The sequence below is a fragment of the Erpetoichthys calabaricus genome, chromosome 13 (genome assembly GCF_900747795.2).
Source record: "Erpetoichthys calabaricus chromosome 13, fErpCal1.3, whole genome shotgun sequence".
NCBI lineage: Eukaryota > Metazoa > Chordata > Cladistia > Polypteriformes > Polypteridae > Erpetoichthys > Erpetoichthys calabaricus.
The window spans coordinates 56,985,863-57,008,319 of record NC_041406.2 but is presented as its reverse complement, the minus strand read 5'-3'; the positions used below and the strand labels follow the sequence as shown (position 1 = coordinate 57,008,319).

The following is a 22,457-nucleotide window of genomic DNA, read 5'->3' as shown; positions in this document are numbered from 1 at the left end:
TAGACTGGTTGGGCAAACTCCCATGCACCCTCCAGGACCCTGCCAAGGGTGTAGAGCTGGTCCACTGTTCTGTGACTAGGACGAAAACCACACTGTTCCTCCTGAATCAGAGGTTCAACTATCTGATGGACTCTCCTCTCCAAGACCCCCGAATAGACTTTTCCAGGGAGGCTGAGGAGTGTGATCCATCTGTAGTTGGAACACACCCTCCAGTCCCCCTTCTTAAAGAAGGGGGCCACCACCCTGGTCTGCCAATCCAGAGGCACTGTCCCCGATGTCCATGCGATTTTGCAGAAGCGTGTCAACCAAGACAGTCCTACAACATCCAGAGCCTTGAGGAACTCTGTATCTCATCCACCCCCAGGGCCCTGCCACCAAGGAGATTTTTGACCACCTTGGTGACCTCAGTCCCAGAGATGGGAGAGCCCACCTCCAAGTCCCCATGCTCTGCTTCCTCATTGGAAAGCATGTTAGTGGGATTGAGGAGGCCTTCGAAGTATTCCCCCCACCGACCCACAATGTCCCGAGTCGAGGTCTGCAGCGCACCACCTCCACCATACAAAGTGTTGACACTGCACCACTTCCCCCTCCTGAGACACCGGATGGTGGACCAGAATCTCCTCGAAGCCGTCCGGAAGTCATTCTCCATGGCTTCTCCAAACTCCTCCCATGCCCAAGTTTTTACCTCAGCAACCACCGAAGCTGCATTCCGCTTGGCCTGCCGGTACCTATTAGCTGCCTCCAGAATCCCACAGGACAAAAAAGGTCCTGTAGGACTCCTTCTTCAGCTTGACGGCATCCCTCACCGCCAGTTTCCGCCAACGGGTTTGTGGATTGCCGCCACGACAGGCACCGACCACCTTACGGCCACAGCTCCGGTCAGCCGCCTCAACAATAGAGGCACGGAACATGACCCATTCAGACTCAATATCCCCCACCTCCCAAGGGACATAGTCAAAGTTCTGCCGGAGGTGGGAGTTGAAGCTACTTCTGACAGGGGACTCATTCCCAGCAGACCCTCACAATAATTTTGGGCCTACCAGGCCTGACCGGCATCCTCCCCCACCATTGAAGCCAACTCACCATCAGGTGGTAATCATTTGACAGCTCTGCCCCTCTCTTTGCCCGAGTGTCCAAGACATGTGGCTGCAAGTCTGATAACAAGACCACGAAGTCAATCATCGAACTGAGGCCTAGGGTGTCCTGGTGCAAGGTGCACATATGGACACCCCTATGCCTGAACATGGTGTTCGTTATGGACAATCCGTGACGAGCACAGAAGTCCAATAACAAAACACCTCTTGGGTTCAGATCGGGAGGGGTGGGGGACATTCCTCCCAATCACGCCCTTCCAGGTCTCACTGTCATTTGCCACGTGAGCATTGAAATCTCCCAGCAGAACGAGGGAGTCCCCAGCGGGTGTGCACTCTAGCACCCTCTCCAGGGACTCCAAAATGGGTGGGTACTCCAGACTGCTGTTCAGTGCATATGCGAAAAACAACAGTTAGGACCCGTCTCCCCACCCAAAGGCAGAGGGAGGCTACCCTCTCATCTACTGGGGTGAACGCCTATGAACAGGCTCCAAGTTGGGGGGCAATAAGTATGCCCACACCAGCTCGGCACCTCTCACGGGGGGCAACTACAGAGTGGTAGAGAGTCCAGCCCCTCTCAAGGAGATTGGTTCCAGAGTCCATGCTAGCCCGATTATATCTAACCAGAACCTCTTGACTTCGCGCACTAGCTCAGGCTCCTTCCCCTTCAGAGAGGTGATATTCCATGTCCCAAGAGCCAGCTTCTGTAGCCAAGGATTGGACCGCCTAGGTTCCCGCCTTTCGGCCACCACCCGACTCACACTGCACCCAACCTCCTTGGCCATCACCTAGGTGGTGCGCCCATGGGAAAGAGGACCCAAGTTGCCTCTTCAGGCTGTGCCTGGCCAAGCCCCATGGGTGCAGGCCTGGCCACCAGGCGCTCGCCATCGAGCCCCACCTCCAGGCCTGGCTGCAGAGCGGGGCCCCGGTAACCCGAGTCTGGGTGAGGGAAAACGCCATCCAAAGTTTTTCTTCGTCATAGGAGGTTTTCTGAACCGCTCTTTGTCTTGTCCTTCACCTAGGACCAGTTTGCTCCTAGGATCATTGGGACACGCAAACCCCTCCACCACAATAAGGTGGCGGCTCAAGGCGGCATTCTCTAAAAAATAGACAGCTCAGTGCTGGAAAAATAAATATCATAAACAACACACATAAAGGATAGTTGATAATAATTAGCAAATTAAATTAATTTCAAACTAAAATAATGAGATGTTTGTAACAAAATCAGAATAGTTGACATTCTTAATTTGTACTTAGGTTTCCTTTAAAAGAAGAAATGATTTCCATGATATTGTATACTTTGCAGATATGGTCACACCTCAGGTCACACTCATAGTATGATCTTAGAGCCCATGCAAAATTACTAGAAATAAAACTACTGTTGACCAGTGAAATTAGTGATGTGTTGGTCGGTTGCATTCTTCCTGAATATTTTCCTGGAAATTCGCCACGTGACCAGCTTAGACAATCTTTTTTTTCTCAATGCCCTATGTTGCTTTGTAAAATGCAGATAAATGAATTTTAAGAATACAGTGTAACATATCAGACTGGTAGCAGCCAAAGCGGTGAAAAATTAGAAGGAAACCTTCAAATATCTTTAAACAAAAAAAATGCACCCAGAAAGAAACTGAAAATATATCTGTGTTTTTGTGTCTTGATGGTAATGTATTTTTGTATATACTTGTATGTGATCTGCATGTAATAAATAAACGTGTCCCTTTGATAGTATTACCCAGAGTGCTGTGCAGTTGATGTAAATGGGTGAAGAATCCATGTGTTTTAGTGAATGAGAAAAAGTGCAAGGGAAATAAAAGCACCTGTACATATTGGATTGAGAAAGATGAGTACCTGCTATTAAGTCTGTGATGGAAAACTTCAGTGAATTCATGTTTCTTGTCTGTCACTGCAAGAAATTTTACTGTTCTGATATTTAATTCTGTTAGTTTATCTCAGGGAGGTTTTTAGGCACAGTGGTTAGCACTGCTGCCTCACAGCTCAGATCACATTTTTGGCCACAATAATCGGCCCAGCATAGTTGGCAGATGCTTCTCTAGCCATCAGGGACACTTAAAAGACTATTATAATCCACTCAAAATTTGTTCCGTTTCTCTTTCCCCTTTAACTTTAATGCATTTCACTGACTTCGCTGAAGTTCCTTAACACTTCCACTATTTTGCCAAACTCGAGATGAAGATAATTTAGCAGAGTTCACTTGCTCATCACCAAATAAAACAACACAAAAATAAATGTCAAAAAATACATAAAACAATCTAGAAATGTGGTATGTTCAACAAATGGCTTTTCCACCAAGTATGTGCAGTTTATATACTGTACGTGCTGCAGTTACTTTATTAGAGAAAAAAATACAGAAGTTATTTTGCTCAGAATGAACTGGTTTCTAGCATTTTACAATGCTAATACATTTCATTTGCATTTAGTGATCTGTTTCTGAGTCAACATGTCCATAGACTCATATCCTGACACATAGATACAAATACAAAAAAATAGCATATGCACACAGACATCACTGGAAAAGTAGCCAAATCCTATTCATCAATGACTAACTATGTGAAACTTTTAAAAACTAATCATGACCTACTCATATTTCTTCCCTTATAAATATGCAAATAGAACAAGTAGGGAAGATAAAAATAAATTAATTTGACTGTCAGACTGGATAAGTGTGGGGCCTCTTCTAGTCAGATCAGGTAAAAGACAGGAGCCTTGAATAAAACTCCAGTACCTCACAGGGCACACTCACACATAATGATCCAAAATAGTAACTCATTTGGATTGTAGGAGGAAGTCTATGTAACCTGGATCACCCAGTGCAGGAATGTGAGTCAAGGTAAAAAATTTATTTCACATTGATCAAATATTGAAGCATTGGTTTTAGTAACTGCACCACCATCTTTTATTTCATGGAATTAATTTCTTTGCTTTTAATTACCTTTGTGCCTTTCAATGCAGTGAATGAATAGCAAGTATGGTTTTAATGCGAGTCAAGGGCTATGGAGCCTTGCCTCCGTGGAATTTACATTCTAAATGTAAATAAAATTTTAAGCATGCACTTCATTTAAACTTAATGACAATCATATGGTGGGCTAATTATTAGTAATCATGGTACTAAAATGCAGATAAATGAATTTTGAGAATACATTTGAAAGACTGAGTTAGCCTGTCACACCCTTAACAATAAAAGTCAATTTGTAATATTTTTGTACTGTATAGAGTACATACATTTGTTTTGGTAGGCTACCTTGAAAATTCTAGGTTTAAAACCTATAGCAACCTTTTTTATTTACAAAGTCAGTTGTATTTTGTATGGCTATTTAATTAATGTCACTGGCAGAGGAACACTTTTGTCAACTGTATGCCACAGATTCCAATTAATGCTGGGTTATTAAGTGATGCAATTTGTATGTTGATCGTAAGAATATGTATCTTATGTTTCAAGTATTTTAAAGCAATAGTCCACCTGCAACATATATAATGTATATATATATATAATATATATATATATATATATATATATATATATATATATATATATATATATATATATATATTATATATATATATATATAATCCATCCATCCATTTTCCAACCCGCTGAATCCGAACACAGGGTCACGGGGGTCTGCTGGAGCCAATCCCAGCCAACACAGGGCACAAGGCAGGAACCAATCCTGGGCAGGGTGCCAACCCACCACAGGACACACACAAACACACCCATACACCAAGCACACACTAGGGCCAATTTAGAATTGTCAATCCACCTAACCTGCATGTCTTTGGACTGCGGGAGGAAACCGGAGCGCCCGGAGGAAACTCACGCAGACACGGGGAGAACATACAAACTCCACGCAGGGAGGACCCGGGAAGCGAACCCAGGTCCCCAGGTCTCCCAACTGTGCGGCAGCTGTCCCCCACGGCTCCACCCGTGTAGTAATGAAACAGGACAAAATGGCAGTGCTGGTCAAAAGCCCATTCTGAGCTTTAGACGGGGTTGATGGATGTTGCCCCTTATTGTCCCCAGCATGTAGTGAGTATTATTAGACTTTAACAACCTAGGAGTGGTAGTGGTCCCCCTTGGTGTCCGTAGTACTCCCTTCGAAAAGCACAAATAGCACCCCTTTGTGCATATACCACAGGCTTTAAGGAGCATGCACACTTTAACTTTCAGAAATGGCGCCCAGCATGTAAATGCAAGCAATCAGTATCATTGGAGCTCAACAAGTGTCCAGAGCATGTCCTCCTTTAGAAATAGAAACAGCACCCCTTTGTGTATATTTTTATATGCCCCCTGTCCTTCCTCTGTGTCAGGAGTATGTGCCCCTTAACTTTAATAAATGCTGCCCCTCAGATTACTGCTACCTAGGCCGCCTATATCGCCTAATAAATGTACTGGTCCTGAGTACTGGACCCCTATGAATTATACAGCTCTTAAAGTGCCAGGACTTGTAATACTCACAAGCTGCCCTCTATCAATTTAAAGAGAGGGATACTACTAGTATTGTGCCAGTCTAGCCTAACCTCAACATTTAAAATTCATTTTGGTCTCAACAATCTTGTGCATAGATTATGTGCTAAATATTACAGGCCTGGAGGGTTTCTAATCTCATGTCAGTCAACTCTGGTCATAGCTCCTCCATTTTGCTCCTAAAGAAATTTGCATTTGGGCACCCTTGCCATATGCAATACTTGTTGCCTGCCTTCTTACACTGGAATGTAGAGGTGCACTTTCTTTGTAAAGGTGATTTTTCTTTCTCTCTCTATCCTTCTTTTCACTAGCCTTGTATTACCTTGGTGCAGCTTGAGCCCCTGTCATTTGCAATCCCCTGTTCACTGGTAACACTCCACATCATTTATTTTTAACCTGCTTAAACTCCATTGAACAAATATTTTCAGTAATCATTCATTCTATAAGAATGAATCATATATTGTCTAGAATTTTATTATCACCTGTTTATTAACAGCATGCACATGCATTAACATTAAGAGCTTTTACTGCCAGGTTGTGCCCAGTTGAAGCTCTGTTCACTAAATGCCCAAGTGTGACTAAATGTTTGTTAATTAATGAGATCAATGAATGTTTCCAAATTATAAAGAAGAAAAGTCTAATCCCGCTTGCTGTCAGTATTTGTTTTAGCATTTATTTGTGTTATTTTATGTTTCCTTGATTACTAAAATAAACTAAGCATCAGTATAACACCTAATCTAATCAAACCTATAGTGCTATTGCTTACTTTAAATGCACATTAATGTCAATTTTAATTTTACTCTACTGCTTCATTTGTAAGGGAATGGTAAGCAATAATCATCATTTATTGCATATAACAAAAGGAAATAATTAATACATTTTCCCCTTTTATGTATTGCATGACAGCAACAAATTATCTAACAGGTAGCAAGCACACATATAGATCTGAAGCCACTTACAGATAGATAGATAGATAGATAGATAGATAGATAGATAGATAGATAGATAGATAGATAGATAGATAGATAGATAGATAGATAGATAGATAGATAGATAGATAGATAGATAGATAGATAGATAGATAGATAGATAGATAGATAGATAGCACTATATCTACTATTTTCATTGAAAGCAGCTGTGTAAGATATCCTCTTTAATAGATTTCTATCGGACAGATGAAGCATGTGTTCACATCTAGAGTAACAGTGCCAAACTCCTGGGGGTAACAGTCTTCAAAGCAGACTAAAAATACACATTTTTAGCCTTCATCCCACAATATTATTTACTATAGACATGTATCATTTTATCAGGTTTCCTGCATCCATCTTGCATTCCACCTGCATTTTTACTAGTGCTTTGATCCTGTGTTAGTCCAAATGGAAAAATGGTGACGTGAATAAAAAAGGCTTCTTAACTAACTAATGTAGTGGGACAAACTGCATTACTGGCACAATCTTACTTCTGCTGTTTGCTTTGGGATTACTCCTAATACTCACAGGCTGGCCACCAGCAGTCTGTGAACATTTATAGGTGATTCCTCAGTTTATGAAGTATAATCAGCTGCCAAGCTTCAAACAGTTTAGCGAAAAAGTCAGAAAGGATTATATCAGTGAAGTTAGCAATGCTAAGAAGGCAGTTAAAAAGCAGAGATGTTTATGCCAGTAGAACCCATGACTTAATAAAAGGATGTCCTGAATTCAGTTCTATGTAGTCAGAAGGATTTTTTAAACAGATTAAAAAGATGTAAAGCAATAATTTTCCCCCTACTCATTAGTTGCAGTTGAGTTTTAATATTCTAAAATCATTATTCATATTTTTCACTGGTCTCTATATACAGAATTATGATTGAATCTGAAGAGAAATGATATAGAATACTAGCCTGCATTCCATGTTTTGTTGGAAAATATACTGTATGAACTCTCTGCTTATATGAACACTCTACGTATATAATATAAACTCATTCATTTCCCACTCATATTCTTGTATGCATGTACAAATAATCGAACAGGAAACATCTAAGTATTAAGAAAACACATGATACCCAAATGGTTCACTCAAAATGGAGGGATGAAATACATAAAAATATACAATTTCAAAATGTTAAAGAATATATAAATGGAAATAATGTTAGATAATTTTATATACAGTATATAGATTAATTCACAAATACTGTACACCATTTTAAATGAATTAATTATTCCTATACCGCTTAAATTATACCACTTTATGATATGCTTTTTAAAGTATTACATTTAGTATATTTTACCAATTGTCTTACCATATTAATCTACTACAACAATATTTATGTAAAGAAGCATAGTTTCTATCTACAGCCAGTATGATGCCAATAATTGTTGAAACTTCTAACTACCTGGTTGGGCATCATGCTCACTTACTCCTCACTTCTAAACCACCAAAGCTTTCTGACCATCTCATCTTTCTTTCTTTCTTTCTTTCTTTCTTTCTTTCTTTCTTTCTTTCTTTCTTTCTTTCTTTCTTTCTTTCTTTCTTTCTATCTCACACATAATTCTGAGCACATTTTTTTTTACCTTGAACCTTCTTATAACCTTCCATCCGTACTTTTGGCATATACTGGCTTCTTCTATGAAGCCACTTTTGTCATTATCTAGATATTTATAATAATTTTTCCTAAACATAATAAATTTTCCTAAACATTTTCTGCAGGTAAAATCCATGTCTGTCGGGCCAGAGAATCTCTGGGCAATACTATTTTTTTAGTATTGGAAGCTTTATTTTAAATATAGAACTTACATATTTTTATTTTTACTGCAGTGTCAGTTTGTTTTCCAGGACATATTCATTTTCTTGACCTATTGGCATGTCCCCAGATGTTGCACTGGATTGCGTCATCAACTCAGACATTTTGTAAACCAGCCTCATGGACTCATTCACTGTCTAAGTTGGTGGATATCTAAAGTTATCATGCACTATTATTATAGTTAGTTTATTTGGTTTTCTGGTCATTTTGTTGCTGACTATGAGCTCTTCTTCCTTCATTTTGATGAAAGTTGTTTCTGTTGTTCTCGGTTTTGACTACGATTGATTTTCTGTCCTACTATGGCTCTGTCCCCTTTCTTTTTGCTGGCAGAAGAGCTTTAAACTTACTTGCAATATCTGGGCTCAGAGTGAACACTTCTTTTACTGTTGCACTCCAAGACAGAAGTCCCTCTAGTGGCACCTATGGGAGTCTATGTCTTCAAGGCAGCATATCTCCTTGGCAGCAGAGTGGCATCCAGTGCCAGCTCTAGCCTTTTTGTTTCCCTAAAGAAAATGTGACAACATTATGCCCAAACTAGAAATTTGGAGTTTTAGATGAGTCAGGCATGAATGTGAAATCAAAGAGGTCTTGGGAAGTCGGGGGTCCTCCATGGGGTTTCTCGTGAGTTGTGCACAGATATCAGATGGATCGAAGAGAAGGTTGCAGCAGGGAAAAACAGGGGATGTAAAGCAAAGATCATCAGAAGCCATCCACTCCCCATGCCACTTGCTACATCCATTACATTTAAAAAAATGCTGCCCTCCAAAAACTTGCCCACCATAGGTGACCAACTTTGTCTATATGGTAGAGTCGGCCCTTGTGCCACCTGTCCCAACTGGGATCTGTCTGCTGCTGTTGCCAACCTAATGGTTCTTTTTTCTTTTTCTAATTCTCAGTTTAAATCTCTCTTTCTGGTGATACAGAACCAGGCACCTCTGGCACCTACTAGATCACAGTATGTTTGTAGCATCATAGGGCAAAATTGTACATTTGCATCCAAAATGTCCTCTATCTTACTAGAGGTTTTCTGCAATGTGGTATCTTGGTTGGGAGCATGTCTGCATCACTTCACAGTATACATTGCCATTATGTGTTTGTTTCTGTGTACATACACTTATCAATAAATAGAAAATGAATGATCTAATATTGCTTAATAAATATTATGTTTTGTCTTTAACAACTTTAAGTCCTTCTAATCTGATAATTGTCAAATGAAAATATCTCCTGCAAAAGTTTCAACAACCAAATTGGATATATTTTGTCATATAGAATGCAACTTCCACATTTTTATCACAATGCAATCTGTGCTCTCTGTCTGCCTTTCAACACTTTAATCCATTTCCTGTACTACTGCGGCAAAAATAGGCTAATCTAATTTAATAAACTGATTTCTAAAAGAAAGAATTGTAATTGCAATAAAAAATAAATAAGGGTAAGTCACATGATCTTCTGTGAGTAATAGAAAAATGGAATGTGAAAATTTGCTTGATGAACTGTTTAGACTTGATAATGTTGATATTTAAATCCCTGCTTTGATATGCTGACTTTGCTTTCCTACCAGACTCTGATATACATGCAACATTTTTTTTTTTTCTGGCACACAATTCAGTCCCAAGCCCATATCAAATCTACTACTGTGGCCTAGCGTCTAACATGCCTGTAAGGAGGCCAGATCCGGCCCATGCGTGTAATGTTGTTTGTAATGAGAAATCTAAACAGGGAACAGCAGTGAGGCATGACTGGAATGTGTTTCCATTGGAGAGGTTCTGTATAAAAAAAAGTATAAGCAAAGTTACGTCCAGAAGGCTCTCTCAGCTGGGCCAAGACGGAAGACTAATGTTATTGTACATTGGCTGTCACCCTGCCAGCCCTCCCTCACAGATTTGTTTCTTTTTTTTTCCCCTCTCTCCTTCTTCTGCCGACTGTTTGCTCAGGTGGACAGTGACACCATTTGGAATGAGCTCCATTCGTCCAACACTGCACGCATGGCCGTTGGCTGTGTCATCGAGCTGGCTTCCAAAGTAGCCTCCCGAGAGCTGAGGGTGAGGTCCAGCAGCGTTGTGTGTGGGAAAACTGGAGGAAGCACAGACAAAGAGAGCAAAGTGAAGGAGAAAGGGGGCCTTCAGGTTATGATTGAGTATAGGGATTGTTGAATTGGAACTTTAATGGCCCACAGAGTTTGCCTTACAGTCATTCTTTAATTTCTTTTTTTTTATTTGAGTGTATGGAATTTTCATTTTTGTTAAACAGAATACCAGTCTAAACACCAAGATAAAAGTCAAACAAAAGTATAATTTATTCCCTCTTGCACATTTATGAATGTGTAATAAATGTTTTTTTAAGACAAAGAAAGCTAGGAAAGGTGTTTTTTTAACTGGAATTGAACAAAATAACAGAATAGCTTTAAGCTGTACTTGGAATACCCAGAGAAAAAAAATATAATAAGTCTTGTGCAAAAGCATTTCATTGCTGGGATACCTGCTTCTGTGTATAAGAAACCTAATTTTTCTGCAGGGATTAAAACTCTAGTGATAGAGTAGGTAAGTTATAGTGTTGCCTTCGTGATGCTCCTCCATTTTTATTCTGGCAATCCAAATAGAATTGATTATGAGGATGCTTTCAAATTCTACCTGAGACTGGTGTTGAAATGAATTTTAAGTAATGCAAACAGTTTTACTTGACTTTTTTCTCTGTGGTTTTCTATAGTGAACACCATCCCAAGACACTTTGCCATGGCAGTAATGTATTTTTAAAAATTGCAGCAAAAGCAGGTTAAGTGATTTTCTCTGGGTCTCACACTGTGTCAGTAGTTGGAACTGAACCAGTCTCTTTGTCATTTACAGTCCTAAAACTTTCTTACATTCCATACTAAAAATTTGCTTATGCTTGAAAGGCAAAAACAGTGTACACACAGAAAAAATGAAATTATAAAACTGTACATACGCCATGTGCTATGCCAACTTCCTTTATAAATCTCTAATCAACTTGAAACTATTTATGTGGGCACACACTTTTAGGCACTCGCCATCACTGCTTTTCAATAACCATATATTGGTATAAAAAATGCATATTTTTAAATATTCACAATCTGATCAGCATATAAGGTTGACCGTGTTCCTGAGCAACCTCTTTACTACAATTCAAGGAATAATGGTGGAATAAAAAGCAGAAAATGAAACTTACGTGAATGTGAACTTGAAGTATTAAAACTCTAAATGGAGAATCACAGCATAATTTGATGCAGGCTGCATGCGCAGAACTGCAAGATATTAGAAACATTCTTTTTCAACTTTTTAAAAATAAAATAATTTTTCGAACTAAATGTTAGTGTTGCCATACATACGAGTCTCTTTACAATTGATTTAAAACATTCAAATGTACTTGAATTGCCATTGCGTTAATGTCCTGAGGGACAGGGTCTGGATCATCTGTGTGTTCATCTTGGCCTATCTCAGGAGGCAGAGGCAGTCCTTGTTTTTGCAGTCTGCTCTGCGGTACTACACAAGCCATCACAATGCATAAAACCTTTGTGGGACTGTACAGCAGTGTGCCGCCTGACGAGTCCAAACATAGCCATCTACCTCTTAATGAGCCGATGGTCCATTGTATCACCAATTGCTTGTGGTGCCTTTCATTATATCTTCACTCTTGTGATGTAAACACTATCATCTGAAAGAAGGATTATACAACTTGTCTGTAATGTATTAAATTTAAAAGTAATCCTATCAATTAGACTTACTTATCAAGAAGACAACTGCATGCACACAGCATGACAATGAAGTACTGCTTCTCACGCTACTGTTTTATAAAATACAAATTCTTGGTTGAGCTATGCATCAGCATTAGTCAGAAACATTTGATTATCACATATTAGTTTTATATTAATTGAATGAAAGTTCTTTATTTTTACAAAAGCAAATTCATTCTGTGATGGTGCCTTTATTGCAACATATGTGCAGTTAGTTATTTGCACCAATTACATTAGGAAATTCAGCAATCATGGCAAATTGCCTTTTGATCTCGGCTTTTTCACCCTGATGGTAAGTATATTGTATATTTCTGGGAAGCATCTTAAGCATACCATTCCATATAGATGACATATAGCTCATGGATGACACTAACATTCTTGACCAGTCAACCAGTTTACACTAAAAAGTGCCCATTGCCCAATACCCTATGTTTATTAAAACCAGTAATGAAACAAGAATTACGTGATTTCTGCATGACCAATAAATAAATAGGGATAATGTGATTTCCCAGTAATGCAGACTCCAATTTAGCAAACAACTTGAAGGACGGACGGCTCTAAAAAGTCTAAAGCGGCATATAAACCAGTCATCATTATGAGCCAAAAAATCATTGCAATCTCTGAAAATATGCAAGTTTTGTCAAGTCCTATGCAGAGTTTATGGTGTTGGTCCACCACAGGCATACACCAAAAAAGTCTGCACAGGACTTATGAATGGCTAAAACTTCCCATAACTTGAAGCCAAATTATGTCCCAGGTTCATGTTTTATAAATCCAGACTTTTGTGTAAGAAATGGCTTATGTATGTTTTTGAGGTACTTATCCTCTACCATACACTGCCTGCCATAGACAAACATTTCCACAGCCAGTGATTTACAGTTTTTCAGCTTTGTGACCTGTTACTCTTCTGTTCACCTGTGCTTATTTTATAATAGAGGCTTAGCAGAATAGTATTTCCCATTGCAGCCTCAGACCTTAAGAGTCCTGGGTTTGAAGCCCTAGGCCTACTCTCAAATTCTAGAGTTGAGCATCTGAGTCAACTTCATGATTCTAACTTGACTGAGTATGAATGAAAGTGGAAATGTGTGTATATGTGCTCTGGAATGGACACCATGTTTATATGGGTAGCATGTTTGTCACCTTTGCTCCTGGAATAAATACCAGTTCTCCACAATGCTGAAATGGATTAGTGGGTTGGAAATTGGATGGATATTTAAAAATGACACTTATCAATATTGAGTCAAACTATATTTTTTGGCAAAAACATAGTGTTGGATGGCAATAAATGATCTTCATGGCCACACATTATTGTTATAATGTCTTGTCTAATCAAAAAAATTTGATGTGTGTACTTTTTAAACATTTCTTCAATGTTTGTGCTTGTTATTTGCTTATCAATGAAACAGGGTTACTTGAAGCATGAACTTTCCAAATTGCACCTGTCCCACATAAAGGTAAAGGCAGTATAGACAAAGCAGAAAGGTCACAAATAGGCAACCTTTAAAATCCCCATCCATTATCATGGCATGTGTAGCACAGCTGCTTGATCAAGCAATAGACTTTGAATTATCCAGTGCTAAAATGAAAGATTTACAGCATTACAGAGAAACAGATAGAAAATGTCAGCTTCTAGACTTAGTGTATAAACAATATATGGCCAAAGGTATATTGAGACCTTTCTAAATTACCGAGTTCAAGTGTTTCAGCCACAGCCATTGTTCAGCAGAGAAAATAGCAATGCGGTTTGACAAACATTGGCATTAGAATAGGTTATACTGAAAAGCTTAATGACTTTAAACATGGCACTGTCAATGGGAGACATCTCTGACACAAGTCAGGACATAACATTTTAGCTGTGATAGATCTACCTTGGTCAACTGTAAGTGCTGTTATTGTGAAATTGATGTGCCTATGAGCAACAGCATCTCAGCTATGAAGTGGTAGACCATGCAAACTTACAGAGCGTGGCCACCAAGTAGTGAAGTGCATAGAAATCACCTATCCTCTGCTGCATCGTTTACTCAAGTTGTCAATTAGGAACTTCATGAAATGGATTTCATGGCCAAGCACGTACACATAAGGCTAAGATTGCGATGTGCAATGCCAAGTGTCAGCAGGAGAGTTGTAAAGCATGCCACCATTGGACTCTGGTGCAGTGGAAATTTGTTCTCTAGGGTGTTGAATTATGTTTCACTGTCTAGCACTCTGATGGACGAATCTGATTTTGGCTGATGTCAGAAGAATGCTACCTTCCATTATAGTGCCTGCTGTAAAGATTAGTGGAGAAGGGATAATGGCCTGAGGCTATTTTAAAAGGTTCCGGCAAGCCCCTTGGTTCTAGTGGAGGGTATTGTTAATGCTACAGCATACAAAGCCATGTTAGACAACTTTCCAACCTTGTGGAGACAGTTTGGGAAAGGCCTTTTTCTGTTCCAGCATGATTGTGCCCCTGTGCACAAAGCAAAGTCTATAAAGACATTATTTGTTGAGTTTGGTGTGGAGGAACTTGAGTGGCTGGCAGACAGCTTGACCGCAACCCTTTTAGACATGTTTGGTTTGACCTGGAACACTGATTGCCATCCAGGTCATCTTGTCCAACATCAGTACTTGACCTCAGAAATGCTCTTTTAGCTGAATGGGCACAAATTAAAACAGACAAATATCAAAATCTTGTGGAAAGCCTTCCAAGAAGAGTTGAGGCAGTTATAGCTGCAAAGGGGGAGCAACTCCACATTAATGCCCAAAGTTTTGGAATGGGATGTCTAGTAAGCTCATACAGGCATGATAGTCAAGTATCCACAAATGTAAATATGTGTTCAGATATTCTCTGGATTTACAAAATTTCTTAAAACCACATACACACATTAAAATACTTTTATATAACTAAACCAGAATCTAATGTGTCCAAAATATGCGGTACACATTTAAAATATGTTACAGTATAACTGCATGTATAACTGCTCCTTTCAATGTGTTTATTTTGAGACTCAGATTAAGGCACTCTCTGGATGCCTTGTCTGTTGTCTCAGTGTATGCTCCGACCACGGTGAATGATGTCTCGGTGATGGAGACATTTTATTCGCAACTCCTCTGGTCACGGGTGACTTCAATGCGACTACTGGCACTGACAGGGCTGGCTACCATGATGAAAGTGGTCTCCATGTTCCTTGCCTTTGCTAAAGATCAGGGGCTGCGAATCGCTGGATCCTTGTTGCAGCACTCTGAGCCACATCGTTGGTGGTGCGGTGAAGGAGATTGATCACATCCTCGTGGCCAGACACTGGAGGCTCCTATAGAACTGCAGGATCCACCGAAGTGTGCAGTTTGTGAATTTTGACAACATACTTGTTGTTACACTGAAGATCCAGCTTAGGTCCAGTAGGCTACAAGCTGATAGGATAATGATGCTGGACCAGGTCAGACTCCAAGATCAGGCTGTTTCTAATGAGTTTGCATACAGTTTGTGTGAGGAACTTGCAGACTTGGGTGCAACTGATGATCCTAATGTGATGTAGGAGACCTTCTGTGACAAGACGCTAAAAGTTGCTGAGGGTTGTGTTGGTGATGCTGGTGTTTCCAGGAGGAGGTGTGTCATCTTGCAGGGCACTCTGGATATCATAAAGAGGAGTTGCAGTGCATGGCTTGATGGCAACTCTGTCTGTACAGAGAAGGACAGCTGTGAGGGCTCTGAGGGCATATAAGGAGGCACTTGTTAGAGGAATCTGTGAGCAAGTGACACACCATCTGAGGTGTAGTGACACACATCCTGCTTACAGAGGAATTGAAGCATCACGCACATCCAAATCTGTTCCTCAGAGAGTCACAGTCAGGGTGGTTCATGGAATAGTTCTTAAGGATGACACTGCAATTGAGACCTCCTGGGCCGGCTACTTTGAGCAGCTGTTTAAAGCTGATTCTCTGTCTAGGACATTGGACATCTCTGGGTCTGCGGTTCTTGAGACTGATTTTCCAATTAGCTATGAACCACCTAATCTCACTGAGATTGCACAGGTGGTAAACCAACTGAGGGTAGGGAAGGCTGCAGGGATCTATGATATCCAGGGTGAACTTCTCCAGTCTGGTGGCAGGGCTGTCCTCCTTGCATTATAAGTAATATTTGCTTCCCTTTGGGAGACGGCCGTCATCCCAACCGACTGGAAAATGGGAGTTATCGTTCCTGTCTGGAAAGGGAAGGGTGATTGCTTAGATTGTGGCAACTACAAGAGGATAATATTGCTCTCAGAGCCAGGTAAGGTCCTTGTAGGGTCATCCTCAATAAGATCCGTGATCACATGCTCATCTACCAGTGACCGGAGCTGTCTTGTTCTACACCTAAGAATTCTATCATCCACTGCATCCTGGCACTGAAGGTTCTCATGGAGCGCAAATGAGAATATCAGCAAAGTTTCTTCATAGCCTTTGTTGATTTTCATAAAGTGTTCGACTCAGCTGATCGAACTGCCCTGTGGGACATCCTGAGACTTTGTGGGATTCCCCCAAATTTGCTGGATATTATAGCTGGCCTGTGCACTGGTACTATGAGTGCTGTGCAGAGTGGAGGTGGAACCTCTGTGTTTTTCCCAGTTGACTCAGGGGCTCATCAGGAGTGTGTTCTTGCTGCTACTCTGTTCATTCCTTGAATGGACTAGGTGGTGGGCAGGGCCGAGGGGTCCAGTGGAGGTAGGGCATCTGTTGGTGAAGAAATATTCACTGATCTTGACTTTGCAGACGATGCTGTGATCTTCCTAGAGTCAATGGAGGCTCTGATCAGGCCTCTCGAGATACTGAACGAGGAGTTTGAGTGCCTGGGCTTACAAGAGTCTTAGATGAAAACCAAGATCAAGGCCTTTAATGACCTCTTGGGCACAGCCTTCAGCAGAGTGCCTGTCTTACGGACAGAGTGCTGACCTTGTTAAGAAGTTTACCTACCTTGGCAGACATTCTTGTCTCTGGTGACTCTTCCTATGAAGTCAGTAGATAGATTGGGAGAGCATTGGGGGGGTCATGAGGTTGCTGGAAAGGGGTGGTCATGATATCCCTGCAAAAGGATGAAGGTCCAAGTCTTTAAAGTCCTGGTGCTTCCTGTTTTGCTATATGGTTGTGAGACATGGACAATATCACGAAGACTGCACTCCTTTGGTACTGTGTCTCTTCAGAGAATCCTTGAGTACTGCTGGTTTGACTTTGTATGAAACAAGCGGTTGCTCATGGAGTCCCAAATGAGGCACATTACCTGTATTGTGAGGGAGCGTCAGTTACAGTACTACTGTCATGTGGTGCAATTTCCCGAGGGTGAGGACCTGAGCAGCCTGAACCAGGCCAAAGGTATGCCCACATAACACCTGGTTGCAGCAGATAGATGGTAATTTCTGGGAGGTGGGACTGGATGGCATGTCTGCCTTGGGGTTGCCAACCAGGATCCCGAGCTGTTTCATCATTTGGTGAGTGCAGCAATGCACTATACCTGACGTGACATGACCTGACAGTATAACAGAAAACTAAATTAAAACATTTGTTTTACTGTAATAATTGTTTTTGTATAGTAACATATTACTGTATGAAGATGGTACTTTTGCATTAATAAGATATATGATATCCATTACATAGTTTACAAAATAATCATATTTTTAATGTTTTTTTGAGATTTGAAATAAATATGTTTTATGTTTATTTGAGTGTTCTTTATAAAAATTCATTTGATAAAGATCATACTTACCTACAGGATGCCATAAATACCTCAATAGAGGTTTGTAATCATTGTTAAGTTGATTTAAATGTTGAATAGTACACATACAATATGGACTGCATTAAAGTTATTTTATCATTTGGCATAAAGCATTATAGTTATTACAACAGTATATTATGAGTATTAAAATATGCACACACTGTTCATCAGCAAAAAAAATCATTACAGTGGGTACTGGTGAATATATTCCCACTTAAAGCACTGGCTTTATGTGTTATGATTATTTATGGGTAGCACAGTGGGTAGCGCTGCTGCCTCGCAGTTGGGAGATCTGGGGACCTGGGTTCGCTTTCCGGGTCCTCCCTGCATGGAGTTTGCATGTTCTCCCCGTCTCTGTGTGGGTTTCCTCCAGGCGCTCCGGTTTCCTCCCACAGTCCAAAGACATGCAGGTTAGGTGGATTGGCGATTCTAAATTGGCCCTAGTGTGCGCTTGGTGTGTTTGTGTGTGTCCTGCGGTGGGTTGGCACCCTGCCCGGGATTGGTTCCTGCCTTGTGCCCTGTGTTGGCTGGGATTGGCTCCAGCAGACCCCCGTGACCCTGTGTTCGGATTCAGCGGGTTGGAAAATGGATGGATGGATGGATTATTTATTTGATTGAGTAGTATGCCACTATAAAATTCTACTTTTCAAAAATAAAATAAAAAATAATTTTAAAAATATAATATTGTAGTTAAGGAGTTCTTAGTGACATTTTGACCACAATTTTTGTCACATGATATTTTTTATTTTATGTACCAAACAAAGCAGAATAAAGTCAGAAAAAACACATTAGGTTAAATAATATGTTCTGAACACATAAATTCAAATCCAATCCATAAAACAGAACACAGTACTACACTTCACCTAACTTAGAGAGTTATACAACAAGATGGCCCCTTCTAATGTGGTTCTTCATATAGAATAAAACATCAAATACAACAGAAGGGTTTACCAGAGGTCAGGCATGCTTACTTTACAATCGCAGTAATACGTTCTTGCTGAAATTTTGAAAAATGCTGAACAGATCCTTCTAAGGAAAAATTGATTTTTCCAAACTGAGATTATACAGAAAATCACTTTCCTGCTGAGTTATAGAGGATAGATTAGGATTCTTCCAATTTAGCAAATCATAATAATCTTTTTGTAATACTTGAAATATAAATAACTCCCGTGCTCAAACCCCTGCCTGTTATTTGACTAGTTGTCTGCCTGGTCTTTTGATAGGTCATCATTTTCTGGTTTTGAGTTCATAAAGTCAAAAACCTTTAATCTATGAATGAGCTGTTTACCACCTCTGACTATAATACATAAGAATGTATTCCTTATATATTCCAACAGATGCATCTTGCAAACATTACAATTGTAGAGTGTCCTATGCTCTGTTAACTTTTAAGTGGAGTGTTTTCGTTTATATTCACATTTCACAATTTTACAGAAAAGGAAGACCTTAGCATGAAACATGAAATTTATGAGACATACCATATTAAAATCAAGTTTCCATGCACACTGAAAAATAATCCTGTCTCAATAACTGCAGCTCACAAGAGGACATGAAAGATGATTTATAATAAAAGCTTAAAAATACTGTAGATGTTATCAAATCAAAGGACAGAAGCAAGAAACCATTACAGAAATTGTTTGAGAAATTGTTTGGGATCTAAGGTCTATGAGAAAAAAAAAAATACACACTGATCACCTTAAAATAAAAAGTAAGGGGATGCTGATCCCTACATGAATCATTTAGCAGTCACAAGCACTAGGGGGTATAAGAGCATCCCAAACTCCAGACACAGCTTCACCAGCATAGTCACAGGTTCAAATAACAATTCTTTAATGTTCACAAATACCTCTTACAGGCTTCTCTGCAAATATTACAACACAAGTTACACAGAACTGACATTGATTATTACTTTACACTCCTTCCACACCTCCCAGTAAGCGTTGCCACCTCTTCCTTTTTATGCTGGATGGGGATCACTTCTGGTGCTACAATATTGCACTGTGGAAGCACTTCCAGGTCCCCTCAAAGTGGAGACACTACTTTTCTACAGCTCCCTCTAGCAGCACCCATTTTATATCTCCGTCCAGGAACATGCATGTACTCCATTCCAGCTGAGATGCCATCCCCATTTATTACAGGCTACAGTATTTGAAAATTTGATAGCACTTAACAAATTTTGTTTGTTTAGGGAAGTTTCATAATTCATTGTGAAATAAGATAACAGTGACTATTAGAAATTTAAATGCTGATCTGCAAACTGTATGTTCAAGTAATATTTTAAATATGAATCAAGCTAAATTCAGGACTGGCAGCCCCACTATAAACACAAGGACTCACAAGAGCTCTCTCAGTTTCCACAGTGTACCTGATGTGTGTGTGCATATGTGTGTTATGCACTAAAATTGAGTGTTCCCAGTCTTATGTGGATATTGCTAAGATGCTTGAAATTTTCTCAATATAAAAAATACTGATTAATTGAATATTCTTATTTGGTGTTATAAACTGAAACATTTTTATTAAGGGCTACATGCTTTCAACTTTAATATCAGTTCAATGTAAAGAGTCTCAACCCAATATGCTTCAAAAATAAATCATATTTAATACTTTAAAATATATACAGATGTAATGTAGAGAAAAGCCAAGCAAAATGACACCTTTTATTGGCTAACTAAAAAGATTACAATATGCAAGCTTTCGAGGCAACTCAGGCCCCTTCTTCAGGCAAGATGTAATCATCTTGACAAACATCTTGCCTGAAGAAGGGGCCTGAGTTGCCTCAAAAGCTTGCATATTGTAATCTTTTTAGTTAGCCAATAAAAGGTGTCATTTTGCTTGGCTTTTCTCTACATTCATAATGGCTAACACGGTACAAGACCCTAGTACTACAAATGTAATGTTATTGTTTCATGACTGAAGTATAACATAATATATTGTGGAGCAATTCATACTTTTTAAAGTCCTCACAAAAACTCAATTTCCTCTGTTCCTCACTAACTCTAAAAGTGTAAAAAACTGATTCAGCACTCACAAAAATAGACACTGTGTGCCATCATCTTAAATAGGTGCACCTTAATGAAGTAACACATTGGTCTTGTGATTGGTAATGGGCAAAGCAACTGTGTACAATGTTGTGGCCATGCAAGGAAAAAAAACACAAAATGGTGACACTAGAAAATTAATAAACAAGATGAAAGAAATATAAACAAATTGCATGTTGGATGTCAAAAACATAAATTCATCACAGACGGTTTATCAGTGGGCCCAGCTACTACATCAAAGAAAAGAGATTTGTATGAGGGTTAGGTTTTTAGAATTGTGTACTTCAGTATTCTCAGGAGAGAATATATTTTGTTTATTTATCATGTTGGCGGCATCACGTCTGTACAGTATACGTAAATCTATTCATGCAATTCTCACAAAAATTGTGCTTGGTCACCGTGCACCTGCTTTAATATGTGTAGCGGTCAGTAATTATCAAACTTCTGTGCTGCCTCATTGCTTAATAGTGAAAATTTTTCACTTTGCTGATGCAGTACAAACATATATTTCTTCCTAACTTACTAAACAGCTTCTGAGCACAAGTGAGTGAGCAAACACTTTGACTGAGCTGTTACACCATTACTTAAACATGCATGAACAATGGCTTACAGCCACAGCATTGTCTTAGAACAAACTGTCTTACTGTCGAACAAACTGACTGCACCTTTTGTTTATACAGTATATACAGTACTATATAGTATTAACTTTTTGCAATCATTCAGGTGCTTAAGACTTCTAAGTTGATGTGAATTAAATTAAGGTAAAGTGAAGTTAAGGCTAATGACATCCATGGAGAGTAAAATAAAAACTCTACCTTATATATTGTAGCAGATGGCTGGGACCCATGCCCGGTCAGGATGCCCCTTTGACACTGGATCCGGGGGAGCAGTCATGGGATGCACACTACGTCCCCCCGGAACACTCGTTGGCAGCACCCCTGGGTTGCATCGGGGCCAATAGTTTGGAACACTGGAACTCTTTCCTGTTGGGCTCCGTGGCCACTGCCAGGGGGAGCCTAACGAGCCCATCTGAGCGGGAACGCAGCCACACCTAGAGGTGCAGCCGGAAGGAGGTGAACGAGCACCTGCAGCACGTCCGAGTGGGCTATAAAAGAGGCTGACAGTCACCACTCCGGGCACCAGAGTTGGGAGGAGGAGGACGACAAAGCTGCCTTGGAGGAGTGGAGGAGAAAGAAGAGTGTGGTGTTTTGGTGTGTTTATTTTACATTTGGGACTGTGTTGTGCCTGTAGTGATTACGGGGAAGATTTGCCCCACAGGTGAAGAAAAATAAAAGTCTTTTTATTTTATACGTGCCTCCAGTGTGAATCTATGTCGGGTTGGGCACTTATATAGCGCCTTGTTACAATATATATCCACATGGAAACAAATCACTGTGAGCTCTCATCCTTAGGACACATTAAACTCTATGTGGCTTAGAGCAATGGCAACTTATCCACCTATTTGAAATTCTACAATATACAACAGTATGAAGCATTATATAATACTCAGTTGGAATAATTTATTTCAACGTTAATAATATAGTAAGGCTTTGCAGGTTCTTTAAAATTGTTGGTTGTAAAAATGATTTGACA

General features: G+C 39.8%; 1 protein-coding gene across 6 annotated transcripts in view; it reads left to right on the top strand.

Moving 5' to 3' along the window:
- Nucleotides 1–22,457, top strand: part of LOC114664257 (histone deacetylase 9) — a 714,055-nt gene that overhangs the window by 601,937 nt on the left and 89,661 nt on the right. For 5 of the 6 annotated variants that reach the window (XM_051935474.1, XM_051935473.1, XM_051935476.1 and 2 more), the window contains one exon: nt 10,288–10,395. The exons of the other annotated variant lie outside the window; for it this stretch is intronic. In XM_051935474.1, coding sequence (XP_051791434.1) covers nt 10,288–10,395 — 108 coding nt within the window. The remainder of the gene's footprint in view (nt 1–10,287; nt 10,396–22,457) is intronic. 6 annotated transcript variants of the gene reach the window in all.